General features: G+C 42.6%; 1 protein-coding gene across 3 annotated transcripts; it reads right to left on the reverse strand.

Annotated features, from left to right (window-relative positions):
- Nucleotides 1–42: 42 nt before the first annotated feature.
- Nucleotides 43–21,251, reverse strand: add3b (adducin 3 (gamma) b). Of its 3 annotated transcripts, none has more exons than XM_077239304.1 (15): nucleotides 21,009–21,251; nucleotides 19,957–20,201; nucleotides 17,594–17,729; nucleotides 17,290–17,441; nucleotides 15,143–15,223; nucleotides 14,830–14,979; nucleotides 12,865–13,008; nucleotides 12,479–12,577; nucleotides 6,827–6,997; nucleotides 5,167–5,427; nucleotides 3,538–3,654; nucleotides 3,248–3,337; nucleotides 2,287–2,404; nucleotides 1,293–1,400; nucleotides 43–1,150 (listed from the first exon to the last, which is right to left on the reverse strand). In XM_077239304.1, the coding sequence occupies exons 2-15, from the start codon at nucleotides 20,176–20,178 to the stop codon at nucleotides 831–833; spliced, it is 2,169 nt and encodes a 722-aa protein (XP_077095419.1). In that variant the 5' UTR covers nucleotides 20,179–20,201; nucleotides 21,009–21,251; the 3' UTR covers nucleotides 43–830. The 3 variants fall into 3 exon arrangements, with proteins under 3 accessions (XP_077095419.1, XP_077095420.1, XP_077095421.1); XM_077239305.1 differs by having other exon boundaries at nucleotides 19,957–20,204; nucleotides 21,009–21,182; XM_077239306.1 differs by lacking the exons at nucleotides 19,957–20,201; nucleotides 21,009–21,251 and adding an exon at nucleotides 18,149–18,197.
- Between the last annotated feature and the right edge of the window lie 219 nt (nucleotides 21,252–21,470).

Below are 21,470 nucleotides of genomic sequence, written 5' to 3' on the forward strand. Positions count from 1 at the left end.
AAATGACAGGTTAGATCTGTGTTATAAAAAAAAACTTCATAGTAAATTGCAGCACACTTTTATTTCACAGCGGTTACATCACATTTACACATGTGACCATGAGACACTGCACATTACAAAAGCAGTATTTGACCATGGAAGACAAATACCTTGGTGAGCACAAGAATACATCACTATTAACGAATACAGCATAAGATTTTGATTAAAAATGTTGTATTTGATAGTATAGTGATAATATAGTGGGTACAACATAATCCGTATATTTCTAGTCAATAAAACTAGAAGTAGAATAACAATTATCAACCACATCTCTCCATTTATAAAACTAGCAAATCAAAAAAGCTTCATATCACACTGAATAGCCAGCTTCCCATTTCTTTAATATTCCTAATATGCCGGTATCCAGATCCACAGTCTTTCATACAATTCACTGCCACCTGATTATATCTGCACAAAACTTCAATTCATCTACAAACAAAATGCAGAGCCATCAAAATGTTTCTGATACTTCTCAAATTCAGCGTTCATAGTTGTGGATCAGAACTAGAATTTCTGTTTTGTGTATAAGTGTGCTTTTACGTACAGTTTATAAAAGTGTAGGTGGATATTGTTAGGCTATTTAGACTTTTTGCTGTAGTTATTAATATGGCTTATGGCTGTAAGAAAAGTATTCTGAAATATTCCGTTTAATAACAATACATACAAGTCATTGCTTTAACGCTAATATCCTTATCCATATCCATACCAATCATCACATTTATTATTGGACCCTCCTGAAACTACATTACCCACTAGCCCCTGCACAACATGTGTCTAACAGACTTGTTCACTCAGTCCTTTTTGCATTCCTTTTCTTCCTCTATCTCCTTTTCTTGCTCCTTCTCTTTGTCTTTTCCTTTCTCCTTTTCTCTTCTTTCTTTCTTTTTCGTCATTCGCAGGAAGGAAGGAGTACGGAATTTCTTTTTCTTCTTTTTTGGTGATTTTGGCTGACTATCAGAAGAGCTTGTGACTGAAATGTTGTTGGCGACAGTAGTAGTAATGGAGACCTGCATCTCTTTGGTGATGCTGAGCTCCGTGACCTGTAGAGTGAGGTCATCATCCTGCGTCAGGTCATCGCCATCACTGCTCTGCAGTAGAGCTGAGAGACTGTCTGAGGATGAAAAGAAGAGAGTTTTCAGCATGAGGTCATCCAGCTGGAAACCATAAAACGGCAACTAATTTGGTTATCAGATACCAAATCCCAGCCAACAGTTTATACAAGACTACATGAGATTATATGAGAGAATATTGACCTCCTCTTTCAGGGCTCATGAGAGGTGAGATCGACAGGGACACTGTGGAGCCATCATATGTGGTCATTTCTCCATCCGTGAACTCCTCGTCGGCCTCTGATTGAAGAGCTTATGTCAAGAAAACACATTTTAACAAACAAGGTTAAGCAAAGCCTTACAATCTTGCTAAATAGAGATGGTTAATGCTGAAAACAGTCGTGCTATTTTAGCGGAAACAAAAAGTTCAAAAGAACAGCATCTAAAAATAAATCTTTTGTAAGATTATAACTGCCTTTACTGTCACTTCTAATCCATTTAATGTGTCCATACTGAATAAAAGTATTAATTTCTTTAAAAACTAACTGACCCCAAGCCTTTGAATGATAGTGTCATTCTGTGTCTTTGGGTGCTTCTCAATATCCCTCCTCGCTCCTCCGTCCTCCATCCTATGACCCGGAAACCGATCGAGCTCAGCCATCTTGAAGGACATCTCAATTCTCTAATTGCACCGCGAGGAGTCGAGGATCGAGGATTGAGGAGGCTTCCAGAGGAGTTATGAGCGAGGACACACAGGTGTATCCTTTGCGGAAGAGTTTTATCGACTAAACGTGACACACGCATCAATTCTCCTCCCTCTTCACATCGGTCACAATAATTTTATTTTATGCTTTACCTTTGCAGTTTAAATAAACCACACCTAACATATTTCAACAGGGTATCTTGCCTTATTATTGTTTATTATGAATTTCTTAAATAACCAAACATTAACAACATAAGGGCAGATCCTTTGAGCGCAGCTAATGACACAAGGAAGTGGGGCTCAAGTGATCAAGTATTCCAACGTATAAAAAAGCTTTCATTTGATTCCTCCATCCTCGTTTTCTTTCCCTGCAGCTTTCCCTCGCATCCTACAGGGGGTGGAGCTGGGACGCGAGGAAAGGAAGCAAGGAAAGAAAAACGAGGATGCACAAATAAGAATTGAGAAGCACCCTCTGTATGCAAAATGTGCTTGTACCTGATTGGCTGCTCTTATTCTCCACAGTTTGTGTGTATTCCTGTAGCTCTGCCTCTGATTGGTTGAAAGGGTTGGGTGGTAGAACAGCTGCCTGTTCCTCATCCTCATAAATGAATGCCTGAAAATAATAATGGCAAAGGAATTGACTGACACTTGTGTGTCTGTTATGTAATTGTTGTTTATGTTTTGCAGGGACACAAGGAAGGAAGGGAGGGAGGGAGTAAGGAAGGAAGGAAGGACCTGATCTGTTAACGACGTGAAGGAAGTAATGAAATAAATAAATATTTTTTGTATAGAAGGAAGGAATGAAGGAAGGTATTAAGAAAGGAGGAATTTGTTGGTATGCTGGAAGGACTAAAGAAAAAGGAAGGAGAAAGGAAAACATAAATGAGTACTGGAAGGAAGGAAAGAAAGAAAGAAAGAAAGAAAGAAAGAAAGAAAGAAAGAAAGAAAGAAAGAAAGAAAGAAAGAAAGAGAAGGAAGATTTTTGGTATACTGTTGGAATAGACAGACGGGATCAAAAACATTAAGAAAAAAGAAAGATTGTTGGTGTACAGGAAAGAAAAAAGGAAGAAATAGAAAATATTCAGAAAGGAAGGGAAAAAATAAAGATTGTTGGTATGCTGGAAGGAAGAAAAACAAAGGAAGGAAGGAATGAAAGAAAAAAAAGATTGTTAGTATGGAAGGAAGGAAGGAAGGAAGGAAGGCATTCTGAAAAGAAGAACAAAGAAAGATTGTTGGTATAATGAAAGGAAGTAAAGTCACATTGTGAGATAAAATTGCAATTAACAAAATACACAAACAACATGAAATCACATGACAAGGCAGCTTTTTCTAGCCTGATGCTGTCATCTCATGAGTGTCATTTTAAACAGTCTGTCAAAAGTATACTATTACAGAAGAAAAAGTAATTCAGTGCCCTTTCAAAGGTTGTTTATTCAGTGTTAGTGTAGTTACGCACTGGTCCAGAAGGCTTGTCTATAACGATGTCTGCCAGCAGCTGAGACTTCGGTCCAGATGTCATCAGATCTACTCTGTTCTGCTCTCGAATCTAAACCACCACAAACAAAGCAGTGCTTTAGTTTAGTGAACACAATCTGTGGACACAGTCTGTTCAGTCTGTATTTTCTTTCTCTCACTCACTCACTCACTCACTCACTCACTCACTCACTCACTCACTCACTCACTCACTCACTCACTCACTCACTCACTCACTCACTCACTCACTCACTCACTCACTCACTCACTCACCTTATTTCTTTTTTCCAGTACTTCACTGGGGTTAGTATTAAGTGGGACAAACTGGTTGGGGTCCTCAATCCTAATTGGCGTGTCCTTGCAGCTGCCTGAATCTTCTGACTTCATCCACTAAAAAGATAAAGAAAATAAGAAAACAGTGAATATTAAGCACATACATATATATATATATATATATATATTAATTTTTCTTTCAAAGTTTCTGATCTATGGCAGCTCATTTTCCCTTAGCGTAATAAAAGAAGAAAAAATTAATTGCAAATTTGTCACTATTTCTTGTAATTGTGTTAATTTTTATTTCTTACTTTAAAATTGATCTCACAATAGACCTTAGTCAGACCAGACAGCATATTGAATTTGTGTGGATGAAAACAAGGCAGTGAGGGATAGATTACAGTCTTTATAATAGCATTTACTATATAAATGTATTAGATCACATGATTTTATAACTTTCAAACCTGTTGGCGTTTTTTGGCATTTTCGAAAACGTGTGCATGCTAGAAATAGAACCGACGCCTATTTTTCACGCGAAACGTTGGAAGCTTTTCCAGGCAAAAAAGAATAGGAAAAGATGTTTATTTGTCATTTTGACACGAACACATATTAATAAATTAAATTTTTATGTTTGAAAGTCTATAGGTTTTGAGACAAATGCAGATATAAATATAATTAAAAAAATATAATAATAATAATTATCGATTTTCAAATATTGCACCTGTCAATACTGAACGAAATATTCTGTAGGCTAGCCTATTTTGCCGTCTATACTGCCGACGTTGTCTTTGCTGTATCAGTAGTAGGCTATATATTTATGTTTATATAAACATGTAAACGGCGCCTATGTCCCGAGATAGCCCTCCCTGTACGTCACCAGCAAAGCCACGTCAGACATGTTTCTGGTGTGCAAAGACACAGAAAACGCCACGCAGCTGACACGCAACAGAAACACCATGCTCTCGTCACGCTGCCAGTGTGTCGCCGGTGGTGTCCAAACCATGGCATGCATTTTTCGTGAGCTTTCGAGACTGACCTACTTTCCATTGCAACTTGTAACAAAGAATTTCCCATCGGGGCTCAATAAAGTAATTCTGAGTCTGATTTTGATATTTAATTTAATATTAATATTCAGACAGTGTTTCTAATGCTAAAGGGTTTTTTCAGTTTAGTTTTTTATCTTTTTTATTAATCTTCTACATCCATGCACCACTTTTATTATGCAATAAGAAGCTACTTTTTATGTCTTTATCTTAATACATGGTTTTATTAAAAAAAAGGAGCTTTACACACAACCTTATCAGAGTTAATGATAATGACCTGTATTTTTATACATTTATGTAGTCTTGAATTGGGTGTGTACAGTGGTTTTATATTTAAAAGGGTTGTAAATCTAGTTCAAGTAAATTTTAGCACGCCATAGTCAACTTTAATCAGGTAATTTCACAAAAACAAAATTGTGGCTAGTAAAAATGCTGTGTGGCTAGTAACTTTGGAAAACCACTAGCCACATTGGCTCGTGAGCAAAAAAGTTAATGTCAAGCCCTGGTTCTAATGCATAACTGTATGAAACCCTCAATATTAGCATGTTTGGCCATGTTTGTAAATTAGCATACTATTCAAAGATACCATAGTTTTGGACCGGGGGCTGCAGGTCCCGTTGATGGACTCCTCAGGTACATTGACCTTTAAGTAGCTGTTCGGAGAGTTTAGCCATCGTATCCTCTCTCTGTCCCGCTTCTGTGCCAGGAAGTGCAATGGACTCTGTGGAAATACATCCTTTTCCTCTAGTGCCACCCCTGTGACGGTTGCTGGGATCTCCACATCGTTATGATGTCGAGGTTTCTCTTTTACTATGGGATGGCGGTAAGTGTAACCGGTTCTGTAACCCTGGGAATGCAGAAGGTGGCATGTTAGTAGGCACTATTGTTTTTTTGGTCCCACTTTATATTAAGTGGCTTTAAGTACTATGTACTTACATCGAAAAGTAGGTACAATGTACTTATTGTGTTCATGTTGTATTGTAAAACAATTTTGCTGCTATTGAGGTGGGATACGGGTAAGGCACAGGTGTGGTGAAATGGGAAGGTTTAAGGGTTGGTTATGGTGTAAGGGAAGGGTCAACAGTGTAATTACAAATGTAATTACATAACTGAATTACAGCTCTAATTACATGCAGGTATTTTTAAAATATAAGTACAATGTAAAAACATCTATGTACGCCATAAGTCAATTTTATCAAATTATTAAATTCAATGTTAGTACATAGTAGTTAAAGCCACTTAATGGATTAGTTCACCTCAAAATGAAAATTTTCTAATAATTTACTCACCCCAATGTCATCCAAGATATCCATGTCTTTCTTTCCTCAGTGGAAGAGAAAATAAGTTTTTTGACGAAAACATTTCTGGATTTTTCTTCGAATAATGCACTTCAATGGAAACCAGTGTTTTGCAGTCCAAATCAATGCAGTTTCAAAGATCTTTGAAGTGCTTGAAACGGCTGTGCACGATCGCAGCTGAGGAAGAGTCTTATCTAGCAAAATGATAGGTCATTTGAAATTTTTACATATATATATATACTTTTTAACTACAATTGTTCGGATTGAGCTGATCTGCAATGCACCGGGAACTACATCATCACGTTGAAAGGTCACGCTCGAAAAAAAAAGTTTAGGTTTTAAAAGATTTAAACGCACAGGATACGCACACGTAATGACCATTTTAAACAATAATATGACACAAAGACAAGTCATTCAACATACAATACAATTTGAACTATCCTCCTTCGCACGGTGACCTTTCAACGTGATGACGTAGTTCCCGGCGCGTTGCAGATCAGCTCAATCCGAACAATTGTAGTTAAAAAGTATATATATATATTTTTTAAATGACCTATCCTTTTGCTAGATAAGACTCTCTTCCTCAGCTGCGATCGTGCACAGCCGTTTCAAGCACTTCAAAGATCTTTGAAACTGCATTGATTTGGACTTCAAAACGCTGGTTGCCCACAAATAAGTCCATTATTCAAAGAAAAATCCAGAAATGTTTTCCTCAAAAAACTTATTTTCTCTTCCACTGAGGAAAGAAAGACATAGATATCTTGGATGGCATTGGGGTGAGTAAATTATTAGGAAATTTTCATTTTGAGGTGAACTAATCCTTTAATATAAAGTGGAACCATTTTTTTTACTGTTAAATGTTTAATAATACATGCTCCATGCCATCAAAAAAACAACATTTAAACATTGCAAACACATCTGGTATAGATTAGCTCATAGGCCACTCACTAAGTTATCTAACATCCTCATAAGCGACTCAAATTCTGCCTCTCCAACCCTCCATCTGATCTGTCCGTCTGGCATTTGTCCACTGGGATTTTTCGTAGGAGCTGTTTTCAGACATGCTCTGTCTAACACGCAAAGGTTATCAACGCCACCCGCACATAGCAGAGCGCTAACCTGAAGAGAAAAAAGGCAGAAAAACAGAGATGATGTTGAATGAAAGTCTAACCACTCCATTGGGCTGCATCCGAAATCGCATACTTCCCTACTACATAGTAGGTGAAAAACAGTAGTATGTCCAATTTTACAGTACTCATAAAAGAGTAGGCAAAAATCAGATGAGGCCACTGTTGAGGATTTGTGATTTACGCTGGTAGGTCACAGGATAATGACAGCATGGCAAAATGTAGGATTACATTCATGCTACACACACATATACTAAATATATATATATATATATATATATATATATATATAACGTCTTGGTTACTAATGTAACGCTCGTTCCCTGAAGGAGGGAACGGGAGACGTAACGTCAATGTGACGGCGTAATTGGGATCCTTTCAGGGAGCCCTATCAACTTCGAGTGTCTACAGAACGAGCCAATGAACATAGGCGTGCATGAAAAGCGCCACGTGGCCCGCCCCTGCAGTTTGGGTTTAAACAGGAAGCGGGCGCACACACTCATTGTTTTTCGCTGAGGAGCCGAGATTGTGATGGCCAGCGATGGTCAGCAACCGTGGCGACGGGACGTTACGTCACCCGTTCCCTCCTTCAGGGAACGAAGGTTACATTAGTAACCGAGATGTTCCCTTTCAGTCGCTCACGTTCTACGTAACCGAGACGTGACGACGTAATTGGGATCCCAAGGAAAACGCCACAGTTGCTGCCACATCCAGCGCCCTACGCAAGACTCTCAGACCCCCAACTGGCTGGGATGGAAGGCCTGCGTAGGGGGAGTTCGAAGGGAAGGGGCAGTGCAACATATGGAATGCCACTGGGGTGGCTCCAGCCTGAGAAGGGGGAGGCTACACCAGACATTGACGGCAGAGTGGACTCTGCCAAGGGTAAGACATGGGCTCACCGCAGGGAGCTGGTCGAGGAAGAATCGGAATGGGATCCCCGCAGGGATCACCACAAATGGAACCCAGCCTAGCACAAGCTACACAAGCATACGAGCACTAGACCTGGCGTAGGACGCTCCGCAACGTCCGACTGCTGAAGGGGTGCGGAGGAACTCTACAGGGTTCCACTGAGTGGGGAACTCGACTGGAGCAAAAAAGCGCACGTATCCGCTCCATGTGGAGGGGAGTGGTCCAGCAAGCCGACACTAGAGCGGGAACTTCGGTGTTACCGACTGGTTGAAGCGAGAAAACAGGAAGAAACCGGCTCAACACGTAGGCTATAAAACCAAGCGAACGTGTTAGGTGTCGCCCAGCCCGCAGCTCTACAGATATCTGTCAGCGAGGGGCCGTGTACCAGCGCCCAAGAAGAAGCAACACCCCTAGTGGAGTGGGCCCTCAAGCCGGGCGGGCAAGGCATGCCTTGGGCTTTGTAAGCCAAGGCGATGTCATCCACTATCCAGTGGGCCATCCTCTGCTTGGAGACAGCCTTTCCCTTCTGCTGGCCTCTGTAACAGACGAAGAGCTGATCTGAGGTCCTGATGCTTCGCGTTCTATCCACGTACAGGGGCAGAGCACGGACGGGACGGAGAAAAAACCTGAGCTGGGTCTGCCTCCTCCGAAGGCAGCGCTTGCAGGTTCAACACCTGGTCACGGAAGGGAGTGGTGGGAACCTTGGGCACGTATCCGGGCCGGGGTCTCAGGATCACGTGAGAGCTAGCCGGGCCGAATTCCAGGCACGATTCTACAACCGAAAATGCATGCAGGTCCCCTACCCTCTTGATGGAGGCCAATGCAACCAGGAGTACTGTTTTACAGGACATAATTTTTACTCAGCTGATTGCAAAGGCTCAAAGGGTGGTCTCTGAAGAGACGAAAGGACCAGAGACAAATCCCAAGAGGGTATATAGAGCGGGCGAGGAGACTAAGTCCCCCTCAGGAACCTGACGATCAGGTCGTGCTTTCCCAGCGACTTACCCTCAACTGCATCGTGATGTGCGGCGATAGCGGCAACATACACTTTAAGGGTGGAGGGAGACAGCCTTCACTCCAAGTCATCTTGCAGGAAGGAAAGCACAGCTCTGATCGAGCAAGTTCGGGGGTTCTTCTCGTGAGAAGAACACCAGTCAACAAATAGTTCCACTTCAACGCATAGAGGCGCCTTGTAGAGGGAGATCTAGCGGAAGTGATGTGTCAACTACCGCTGGGGGTAGGTCACCTAGAACCTCCGCGTCCCATCCAGGGACCAGACATGGAGTTTCCAGAGGTCTGGACACCCTGCCATAGGGTGCCCCGTCTCTGAGAGAGCAGGTTCTCTCTCAGAGCAATGGGACAGGGAGGGGCTGTCGCGAGGAGCACTAGTTCCAGGAACCAGGTCCGGTTGGGCCAATACAGTGCAACTAACAAGACCTGCTCCTCGTCCTCCCTGACCTTGCACAAGGTCTGTGCAAGAAGGCTCCCTGGAGGAAACGCATACTTGCATAGGCCCGGGGGGCCAGCTGTGTGCCAGAGCATCCGTGCCGAGGGTACCCTCGGTCATGGAACAGAACAACTGGCAGTGAGACATGTCCGGGGCGGCAAACAGGTCTACCTGTGCGGTCCGAAGCGCCTGAAAATCAGCTGGACCACCTGGGGATGGAGTCACCATTCTCCCGGTAGCACCCGCTGCCGTGAGAGCTCGTTGGCTGCACGGTTGAGCAGGCCCGGAATATAAATGGCACGAAGCGACCTCAGATGCTTCTGATTCCAAATGAGGAGATGGCGGGTGAGTTTTGGCATGCGTCAGGAGCGTAGACCACCCTGATGGTTGATGTACGCAATGGTTGCAGTGCTGTCCATATGGACCAGTACATGCGTGCCTAGTAGCAGCGTTTTGAAGCCATGTCCCTGTCCCTATCCCATCATGTCCCTGTGTTCGCACAACTGCTCTCTCGACTGGGCGAGGATAAGCCAGTCGTCGATGTAGTTGAGAATGCGAACACCACGCTCGCACATGGGAGCAATGGCCGCCTCGGAGACTTTCATGAAGACACGGGACGACAGGGCCAGCCCGAAGGGTAAGACTTTGTACTGATATGCCCGTCCCTCGAACACAAAGCGAAAAAACGGTCTGTGTTGAGGGAGAATCGAGACATGAAAGTACGCGTCCTTCAGGTCGATCGCTGCAAATCAATCTTGGGGACGGATGCATTTGAAAATGCATTTCTGCGTAAGAATCTTGGAACGGCAGCCTGTGAAGGGACCGGTTCAGGACGTGCAAGTCCAAGATTGGTCGTAACCCACCGCCCTTCTTGGGTACAATGAAGTACGGGCTGTAGAAGCCGGTCTTCTTATCGGCTGGAGGGACAGGCTTGATCGTGTCCTTGGCCAGTAGGACTGCGATCTCTGCCCTGAGCACAGGGGCACTGTCCGCCAGAACATGGGTGAACAGAATGGCCTTGAACACAGGGGGACGCCGGGCGAACTGAGTCGCATAGCCGAGTCTGATAGTACGGATGAGCCAGTGAGATGGGCTACGAAGCGCTAGCCAGGCTCCAAGACACCACGCAAGCGGGACCAACGGCACCACAGATGTACCCGGGGTGGGGCAGCGCGGCAGAATGCAGGGACCCGCAGGGACCCGACATAGCGGCCCGGAGTGGGGTCTGAGTGTGTGGTGCAACACGTACCTGCTTCCATCGAAGGGAAGAGTGAGTGTGCGGAGGCGTCAGTGCGTCCGGGACACAGCCACTAATGCTCGCTGGCAATGAAAGAGGGGCTTGACGGTGACAAGACATAGCGTCGTCGACGGCCAAGCGCCCTCCTGGGACCCAAAGGTTTCATTAATTGCTCTTTTGCTGAAATTGTGTCAGTGGCGGAACACCAAGAAAAGGAAACAAAAGATTCTCCGCCCGGCTCTCCACAGGGGGAAGGAGCGGTGCGTTCACCCTCTCCTGAAGAGCAACTTGATCCACCTCTGGGTCACCCGTCTCAGGGTCGTTTGCACCTCCACCTGCCTCCTGGTTTGGCAGCGGCCTGGACGGGCCTGGTCGACTTCCTGCGGCCTGCTCCACGCTGGATGGTGGCTGCTGCTGAGGCTTCGCGGGAGCGGAGGGCGCCGCAGGAGGTCGACCTTGGCGACGAGCGGACGGAGGGCCTGCGGCCGGCGGACGGCTGGGAACAGCAGCGGTCCGCCGGGGCAGGATGTGTCGGATGGCCCCCGTGAGCTCCCGGAGGAGACATCCACATACCCCTTAGCCGCTCCGCCGTCGAGGGTGGTGAGGAGGGAGGAGCCACTAAGACGGCTTCTGGCACTATACGGCGCCGTCCACGTCCCAGTTAGATCCTCATGCACTTGGGAAAGAATGGTACCGGGGCGGCGCGCTGAGAACCAGCACGGCCCGCCCAGAGAAACCAATCATCCAACCAAAAAGGTTTGGGATGTGGTGGAGGGTTCCACCACATCCTGATGTAAGCGAGTCTCGATCTCAGCCCTGTCATAGTCATATTTCCGCAATGGGAACATGAACTATTCACAAAAGCTGCCACAGCGTGCTGAATGCCCGAACACGAGAGGCAACAATTGTGGCTGTCTGCTGGCACCAGGGAACGACCGCACCCAGAAACGCACAAGCGGAATGACATCCTGAAAAGGACGCAGGGTCACGCTTGTGTTGCTCTTTTAGTGAAAATAACAAAAAATAAATAAACTCTTTAAGTGCTGAAGCACCCAGGGATAGCCGCGGTGTAATTGGGTACACTCTCTCAGGAACGCCGACGAGACCGACACACACACAAGCAATGCTGTGAAAACAGCTGTTGTGAGCTGTAAAAAAGTTCGGGGCCACCGCTGATCGCACCGTCACACCAGCACTGGAACAGAGTCTCTTCTTTGTTTCAATAGAGTCTTCAATGTTGCAGCAGTCTGTAGAAACTCAGAGTCACAACGAAAGCTCAGCTCCGAAGCGAAAGACAATGAGTGCGTGTGCCCGTTTCCCGTTTATACCCGTGCTGCGGGGCGGGGCGTGTGATGCTTTTCACGCACACCAATGTTCATTGGCTCGTTCTGTAGACACTCGAAGTTGATAGAGCTCCCTGAATTGATCCCAATTACGTCGTCACGTCGAACGTGAGCGGCTTAAAGGGAACATACTTATTTAGCGATCGTGAAGTAATATCTTAATAAGTACCTACTCAAGAGAGTATGTGATTTCAGACGCAGCCTGTCTGTTGACATTTAGGTACTGATAGTTCGAATTGAGCTGGAATTATCTGGGCCTTCGATTCAACAAAAAAAAGAAGATAAAAAGATTGGCAGTTTGATTTGTCAATCCATTCCATTTGCTGTGTACTTTGATCCACTACATACATTCCTTTTCCATTTAGTATTCACTTCTTCAGTTTATTTTCATATTTGTTTATTCATCCACATATATGCACATTTCCTTTTGATTGTGTGTGTGTGTGTGTGTGTGCGTGTGTGTGTGTGTGTGTGTGTGTGTGTGTGTGTGTGTGTGTGTGTGTGTGTGTGTGTGTGTGTGTGTGTGTGTGTACGTACCTGTATCTCACAGGCTTGGTGGGTGTGATACAAATAGTGAAAAGCTTCCTCTGTCGTCTCTCCAAATGCCAGAAAACCTTGATTCCTCAGGACCAAAACCTAAAAACAAGCAGAATTGCATCTGTTTTGCGAATCCACCGCAACGAATCCCAGTTATGCACAAAATAATATTATAAATATGGTACTATAAATATTATTTAAGGGCTATACATTTAAAATTAGCATTGACTAAACAAAAATGAACAAATATCAACAAAAAAAGCATATTTGAATGTGCCAATGATTATAATCTTCTATTTTTCCCTGCTTAAGCTTTTCCATGCTGTACTATAGTGAATTACTAAGGGTTGTCATGCCAACGTGTGGCACAATTCACAGACAGTCACCTTGGCAGTGGGACCCAGAGCTTTCTGAAGTTCCATCCTCTCCTGCTCGTCAGCTAAATCACCAAGGTAGCTAAAATAAGACACATCTCCCAGCAGCAAAGCTTCATGGGAAATGGGTAAGATGCCACATTTCATAGAAGAGACCTACAGGACACACAGAAAGGACATATAGCAGGCAGAGTGAATACTGTGTCTGTGACAGGGGTTTTTAACCAAGGTGCCAGGGCCCACAAGGGGAGAAGGGTCTGTCTGCGTCCTGCAGTACTACAAACCACGCCTCTACAACAAGTTACGGCTCCCGCGAAGAAACGACCATGGATGTCATTAACTAAAACAATCTTTAGAAATAAATTTTTTTATGTTTTATGTATGAAATCTTATATTGCTTTAGAATCTTATGAAGTATGAAATAACAGCTAGTAAAACATAAATTATACTATCAAATGAATACAGACTCATGGTAATAATAGCTAAAACCAAACCTATACCTTACCCTAAAGCTACCCTTTCCATAAAAAATGTTTTTACTGTAGATTTTCAAAAAGCTTAAAAACCAAGGAATGTGAAGTAGAAGAAGAGCAGTAGTGACGACATCAGCAGTTTCAGAGGGAGGGGCATCTGATGACATCACGAATAGCTATTTCATTGTAGGGGGCATAACTTGAGGAAAGAGTTAACTAGGGTTGGGTATCGGTTGGGTTTTATCCGATACCAGTTCTTACTCGGTATTTTTTAAACGGTTCCGGTGCCTAAACAGTTCTTGTAATGGTACTTAAGAAAACGAAACCGCACACACTTTGTCAAAAATAATACCCTTTTATTTACAGGGCCAAACTGGACACAATATTAACTTAAATCTAAACAATATAAAGTAACATATGGTAATAATAAATAAACCAATATAAAATAAAATTTCACATTTAAATAATATCAAATAAAACAATATTGTATCAAACAATGTAATAATACTGGCGATTAATAGAGATTACTACCAGGGTAATCTAATCTCGACATGGCTACAGGTTCCCATGTTTTGTCAGCTTGAACCAGTCATGTAAGTTATCTGGTCGTTGTACTAGTTACGGCAGCGCTTAGCTTGGCGAGTTTGGTATTTCGTTCCCACTGTGTCTTAGCTACGCAGCGTTGAGTAAAACCTATGAAAGAGAACGTCTTTGGTTAGTGGTGTAACCTTTGTTCTCTGAATAGGGAACGAGACGCTGCGTTCGCTGCCAAGATCCTCGCACTGCCGACAAGCTTCCTTTTTTCGGCAGAGAAATCTGAGGAGCAGATGATGTGCGCGCTAATATAATATGACGACGTAAGAGCATCGAGGCGGCGCCCGCGCCATCAGCCAATGGATTGCCGTGATTCTATATGGGCTTCAGACAATCGGCACAGAGAGGGTGATCTGACGCGTAATTTTACACGTGAAATGCAGCCAAACCTTGGAGCGTTTTGTCTTCGGCATCTTCATTAATCCCCTCGCTATCAGCAGACGTTCCGGGAGTCTCATGCATATTGATGAAGGCTCCCTGATGCCCGCAAATTAGTTAAAATCTCCCGGAATCTAGAGCGAGCGAGCAAGAGCGCGCATGCGAGACAGAACAGACTGTGCTCCAAACCGTATAGTGCGCTCACCGGCGGAGAAGGAGAGGGAGAGAGCGAGAGACCTTGCGTGTGTGCGCCTCATGACACAGAGAGTCAGGCACCGAAATTTTCGTTCTTATTCAGTCTGGTTACTACCGTTTACGTATGAACCGGTTCCCTATTGGCACCGCGTTTCGGTACCCAACCCTAGAGTTAACACACTTTTCGTTCCATTGACTTGCATTCAAACAAATGCGTATGTGGGAGACCTGAAAGGCAAATGTGTGTGTGTGTGTGTGTGTGTGTGTGTGTGTGTGTGTGTGTGTGTGTGTGTGTGTGTGAGCATGTGTGTGTGAGCATGTTTGCGTCTACACTCACTGCAGCTGTAGTTGGTGTGTATGTATGTATAACACATTTGGCATCTGGTCGGGCAGAATACACTGCAGAATGTGGTTTGAATCCCAAAACATCCACAGGTAGTGCAGTCGCTCCTTGATCAACCACCTCACCAATCAGATTCACCTTCACCTGTGAACAACACACGGTACAAGAAACAGATGAACGTTATTTATCCGCTTCTTCCATATATTTTTCCATATTTTTTATACAATAATGAATTTATATTCAATTGCTAATGTACATGGTTCCCAACCTTATAAATCATGTTAAAAATGTGTGGGGGTGTATGTACCAGACTAGCTGCTGTGGCCTCGGAGAATGACATTCCTCTAGGAAGAACAAGAATATGATCTTGCTCTTTGTTGATGCGCAACTGAAGAAGAAAATGGCAGAGAAATTGTAAAAGAGAGAGAGAGAGAGAGAGAACATTATAGTATATATTCTATCAAACGCATAAATGCTCAAGATAGTCCAAAGCCTTAAGATTAGACAGAAAAAGACAAGAACTTCAGATGCATTTGAAATCACCAATTCCAATTTGATTGGCTGCTTTTGTGCAATTGGATTGAGGGATTAGTAGCAAGTAAGCATGTTATCTTAAACAGCAAGCTCCACAGTTAAACAGCATGTAAAAAACAGCACAGGTGGCTTCTTTCTTTTTAAGTGGGCGGCATTTGGCCAGAATAAGCTAAAATCAGGTTCGGACTATATTCAGACATCTGACTATCTAAACAGCAGTGGTGGGGAGAAGCTAACTACAAGTAGCGATATTACTAACTTAAGTACATTTTTCATTAGCTTGACAGTAGCTACGTTGCTTCTAAAATAGTGTAGCCTTTCCAGTAGCTAACTACTTTTTCCAGCACGTAGCACGACCAAAAGCTACATTTTGTTGTGCGTTTTGATGAGCCTGTATTACATTCAAGCAGCGCAGCATCAAATTCTTATTAGATCCCAAACTAAAATTATGCATTACCACCATCTATTGTTTCATCAAGCATCTTGAGGCTTTACAGTTCCCTGAGAAGAGATCTTCTGATGATTATGTTAAAGACACAGTAGTGGGTTGATTTCACTGTAATAAAGGTTACACTATAGTATGTAAATTATGCAAACCAAAATTTAAAACGTTGTCTACGTTGAAATCCTCAAGCACATACAGGTGAACAATAGGCTTTTTAAGTTGATTAATTGTAGAGCTTTACTGCACTCTATATAAAATGTCTATTTCTTATTTTATGATGACATAATATTAATAGGTGGCTTAATAGTTTAATCTGTCCCACCACAGTTTTGTAATGAACCTAAAAGATCACTAACGTGTTTTGCGCCATTGCTTTGGCAACGCATCTGTCAATCGAACGGAAAACCGGGATAACCGAAATAAGTTCCGGCGGGTTTCAGAGCGAAGCCCACTGTGTTCAATGCAAGCAGCTCATGATTCGCATCTCAGAGCTCCATCACTACATGTGCTGTGAGTTTAACCTGCATTTTCGACTACACCTGTGTATCCAATTTATGTTGCATACATTTTGTTCTTGCATTGATGTTACATTTGTAGCAATTTTGCACTTTGACAGCCAGTTTGAGATATACATGTGTATTGTGCGTGTCTTTGGATAGTGTACAAAATAAAACAATACTCTTTGAAATAAAAATTGTATTGCATTACGTTGTTTTAAACCCCAAATATTTTAAAGCATTCTTCATTAACAATTATTCAGTTATTTGTAATATAAAATGTCATTGTATAAAAAATTCAAAGTAGTTTTAATGTAGCTAGCTACTTTTTGATAATAACTTGTAGAGTATCTAACTACTTTTTCAGAACGGTAGCCTGACTGTATCTTAACTAATTTAAATTATGAGTAGCTTGTAGCTTGTCAAGCCACCATTTCAGAGTAGCTTCACCAACACTGGTAAACAGCAAAAAAATGCTTTGTGAATCAGAATGAATTCTGAATGGCAAATAAGATTTCAATTTTATATCATACAGGGTGCAAATGAGTGTGACATCCTACACAAAGTGCACTAGTGACTACAGCTGTCTCAATTCACTCATTTGCACTCACATGTGGCGTTCACTATAAAATGAATGGTGATTGAGATGGCACATATGCATGATTGTGTAAAGCACAGTAATCCATCTGATGCTTTGATTGTTCGATGACTATAGCATCACGGTGACATGTCATGATAGAATAGAGGCAGAATGAACAGTTTTTTGTCTATTTTTTTCCACAATGGCTGCTATTCTCTTCTCTCTCTGCATTGTTCTGACACTTAAGCCATCACTATGACAACCAATGTTGTCCAAACAAAAGCATCCAATTTTATTACATGCAAAATAACAGGGAGCACAGTCAGTCCTAGATCAGATTTGAAAAACAATTTGTGTGTTGAGGTGGAAAAAAGTGTGTAATGAATGCGAGTACTCACCGTTATATATGTATTTGGGAAGTGGGTGTGTCCGTACAGGTCCAGAAGACGATACAAGCAGGCAAGTTTACAGCGGCCCTGCCTCTCAGCTTTAGAACAATTAAACCACTCCATCCCACACAGATCATTCACCGGACTGATTGACCCTGCACCTGGAAACACACAAATACAGCGACATGACAAAAAATAAAAATTATATGTGCTTTCAAAATTATAGGCCTGCCATCTGTTTACCATGACAACAAATAATCTTCAATGGGAAAGTATAAAGTGTAAATAAAAGTGTTTATGTATGTGCACTCACTGCTGGGACTGTACACTCCAGTGTTGCTAAGTGTGTTGCTGATGATGAGGTGTGCGATGTGACCAAGTAAACCACTGGAGTTACTGCCTTTAGAGCACTGCTCCTTTACCATACACTCCAACTCCTCCTTAAAGTCCTGCAACACACACACACACACACACACACACACACACACACACACACACACACACACACACACACACACACACACACACACACACACACACACACACACACACACACACACACACACACACACACACACACACTTAAGAATGTCCATGTGGCAATTATGTTAAAGTAACACTTGTTTTTCAAGCAAAACAGTTTCTAAAATTATAGATATTCTGTCTGTTAAATACATATTGATATGTTTGGTCTTGGCGGAATAGATCTGCTATGCTGGTGATGCTGCTGTTATTGCTGCTGCTATAGTTATTGCTGCTACTGCTGCAGAGTACATATGGGACTTGCTACGGCTAATACATACACAAGACGCTTGATGTGAGCAAGTAAGACATGCTGCTTCTGTACAAAATAGCATACATGAATTACCCATAGCAGATCTATACAGGTGGAGGGTTTCTGAAAGGACACTGCAACTGCTACAGAAACTACTGTGACTACTAGTATTTGAAGGTGTTGAGCAGCAAGCTCATTGGCTACTGATTCAGCAGGAACCAATCAGCTGTGCCTTATTGAGAATGACGTGATTACAAGCTGATAGGACCTATCAGCCTGCACCATCTAGAGTTTCATGACAGAACTTTGTATTTCTAAAGGCCGATTTACTTCTGCGTCGGACCTACGTCGGAGCCTCTACGCCGTAGACTACGCTTTGGTTTTAATTTATACTTCTGCGTCGTTGTCCGGGTTGACGCACGCAAAGGGAGCATATGAAACCCGAGAGAGTGGTATGAGTAGACCAATCACAGCGCTTCCGTCCGCGTACAATTGACGCGTTACATTTTTGGAGAGGTGCACGTCAGGGTACGCCGAAGGGTACGCGCGCTACGCACAGCCTACGACGTAGCTACGGCGTAAGTTCGACGCAGAAGTATAAATTGGGCTTAAGATGTAGATCTAAGAAAAAGTTTAGCATACATTGCTTGCAGATCTACTGAATATTTTATTCTAAACTACCAATCAAAAGTTTGTGCTCAAAAATATTTTTAGCAATCAAAATCAGCTTTGATAAGAATAAGAAATGTTTCTTGAGCACCAAATCAGCATATCATGTGACACTGAAGACTAGAATAATGGACTAAAAATCACAGGAATAAATTACATTTTTGCTATTTTAAATTGCTATAATTTTTCACAATATTACTGGTTTTTTTACTGTTTTTTTTTTTTATCAAATAAGCATGAGAGACTTCTTAAAATAAATCTTACCAAGCCTAAACTTTTGTATGGTATGTGTATCCAATAAAATTGATTTAAAGTGTGACTTAAGAGTGGAAATACTTTCCTTAAATATAGGACATTTCTGATTTGTTCATAGCTTATTATTTCATGGTAATGAATAATCACTGACAACAAAACAGGCTTTAAGAGAAAGTTCAGTAAACAGAAGGTCCAGTCATAAGTGCCTTTACTGTGAAATAGTTCCGGGAAGTTGACAATGACATGTCCTGCGGTGAGACATGCTATACTTCATTTAATACTATTTTAAACAACATTTTATGTGTTTTATAATTAGGCTATGCATGCAGCTTTTATAGCCTCATGTAATTGAGGGACTGCATGGAATATCTGTACTTTTTAATTTAATAACAAATTATTTTGTCACACCACCAGGACCATTTGTACTACTAAAAATTCACTAATAAGCCAAAAAGGTGATTGGCATTATTTAAAAAAAAACATGCTTACCTGTTACAGGACAAAAAGATATAGGCCTACACTTTATATAGGCTACCTTTAAACTTAAAATCATGACGTTGTTTTTAAAACAATCATGGACATATTTTAAAATCAAGAATGTGCTGTTTAGGGCATTATCATCATTCAGTTTTGTTGATTATACCACTCCAAATTACTTGGAAGTTAAAACTAGATAAAGCTGTAATCACATAAGAGATGAGCTTCATCTGACATCAGAAAGTGAGCCCAGACTAACTGCCCTGAATGTATACTGCAAAAACATGATACACAGAAATCACTTCAGGTTCTTCATTTAATTCACTCATTCCCAGCATTTCTGGTGATCTGTGCATGGTTACTAATGGCAACGGGTCTCCACTTGTTGGTTGTTATGCAATCAAACACAAGCGTGGGCTTCTTTTAAAATGCACAGGGAAGGGAGAGAGAGCATGCGAATTCTCACTTTGGTGCGAGTGTGTGTGGGAGTGACGTCTTACTGGACTATGCAGAATCTGTGTGACTCTCTTTCTCTGCTCCATCATGTTGAAGTCCTGCCTCAGGTCTGGTGACATAGCGCTGCTCCTCAGAGCCTCTGGGGACTGGAGTTCTTCTGCGCTCTCACTGTAGACCTTCTTCACATTTAGACTGGATGGGGGGCGGATGCGTAATCCACCCTCTTCATCGCCCGAAATCATCTCAACACGCTCACCCTCGCTCATACATAAACACAACACACAACCTTCTGCTTCAGAGAGAGAGGAAGAAAAAAAATAGAGCCTTAGGCTATTTCTTTTTCTGATCCACTTGAAGAAGTGTTCACAATTGCTGCTTGAATACAAAAAGGTCAGGGCACATTGGATTACAAATGAACTGTCTGCATTGTACAATTGTACACACACATACAAATAGCATTCAAACAAACCCTGTGTATCTGCTCTCCAGCTGACATCCTATACAAGGCATGCATATTTGCACCCCACAGAGAGCAATTCACAGCTTTAGTGCCCCCCCCCCCCATCCCTCTGACCCTGATAGCCTGAAATCACCCCGCACCCCCACACCAGTTTTTATAAGAATAAACAAACTAAACTAACTCTACCCTCCCATCTATGCCAGGAAAAGACTTTTTCGCAAAGAAAAGCAGCTCCTGAATCTCCCTCATCATTGATGCGCGTCAGGGGCGCACGAATGGTTTATTTGCGCGTTACGAATCAGTTTGCCACAGAACTGCGCACGAATTTAATGCTCCGAAATGCTGTCTAAGTCGGCAGTTCACCAGGTTTTGATGCACTAATATTGTGTAGTTGCTGCGTTATAGTATAACAAAGCCTGAAATTTAACGGACACTAATTCATAACGAAAACATTCATAAAGATAAGAATTATTTAAGCTCGAACACTGAAGTTGTATTTTAAGATAACTAAGTTGCTGCTGTGCAGACGCACTTTATCAAACATTTTGCGTCTGTCCAAATCCAAACGAGTCCATGAGTAACGTTATTAGCCTAACGTTATATAGGCTATAAAGGAAAATTTATGGCTATACTCACTTTTCTCGGTCTCAGCTTACGTTTATTCCCAGAGCTGCAGCAGGAAACATAATAACTCTACAAATCAGTTCAGCCAGGAAACATCCGAGTCTATTTTCCCCTCAAGTCTCAGTTTCTTCTCTCAAGAACCGTAGAACTGTGTTGCGATCAGGGCCGTGAGCGCGCAGCGAAAGCGCGAGCGCGCGTGGATGTGTGAGGAGTGTTTTGCGTGGGAACTTGGTGAAAGGATCACGTGACTAGTCCTATCCGCCCACTAATGCTCGCGCCTTGGCAGGACCACCACGACCTCCTCGAGCCTTATCTTTCAAACACACAGAGGAGAGTTTATACAAACGAGAAGATACGAGCCAGATGTTAGACATCAAACACACATTACAACTTTGCTGACGCTGGGGTGTTTGGCAGCTTTATAGCATCTGTTCTCTTAAACATCTATAAATAACGAACATGTATATCATATAT

Source organism: Siphateles boraxobius, unplaced genomic scaffold (assembly GCF_051911475.1).
Source record: "Siphateles boraxobius isolate OS27281-9 unplaced genomic scaffold, OSU_SipBor_1 22, whole genome shotgun sequence".
Lineage (NCBI taxonomy): Eukaryota > Metazoa > Chordata > Actinopteri > Cypriniformes > Leuciscidae > Siphateles > Siphateles boraxobius.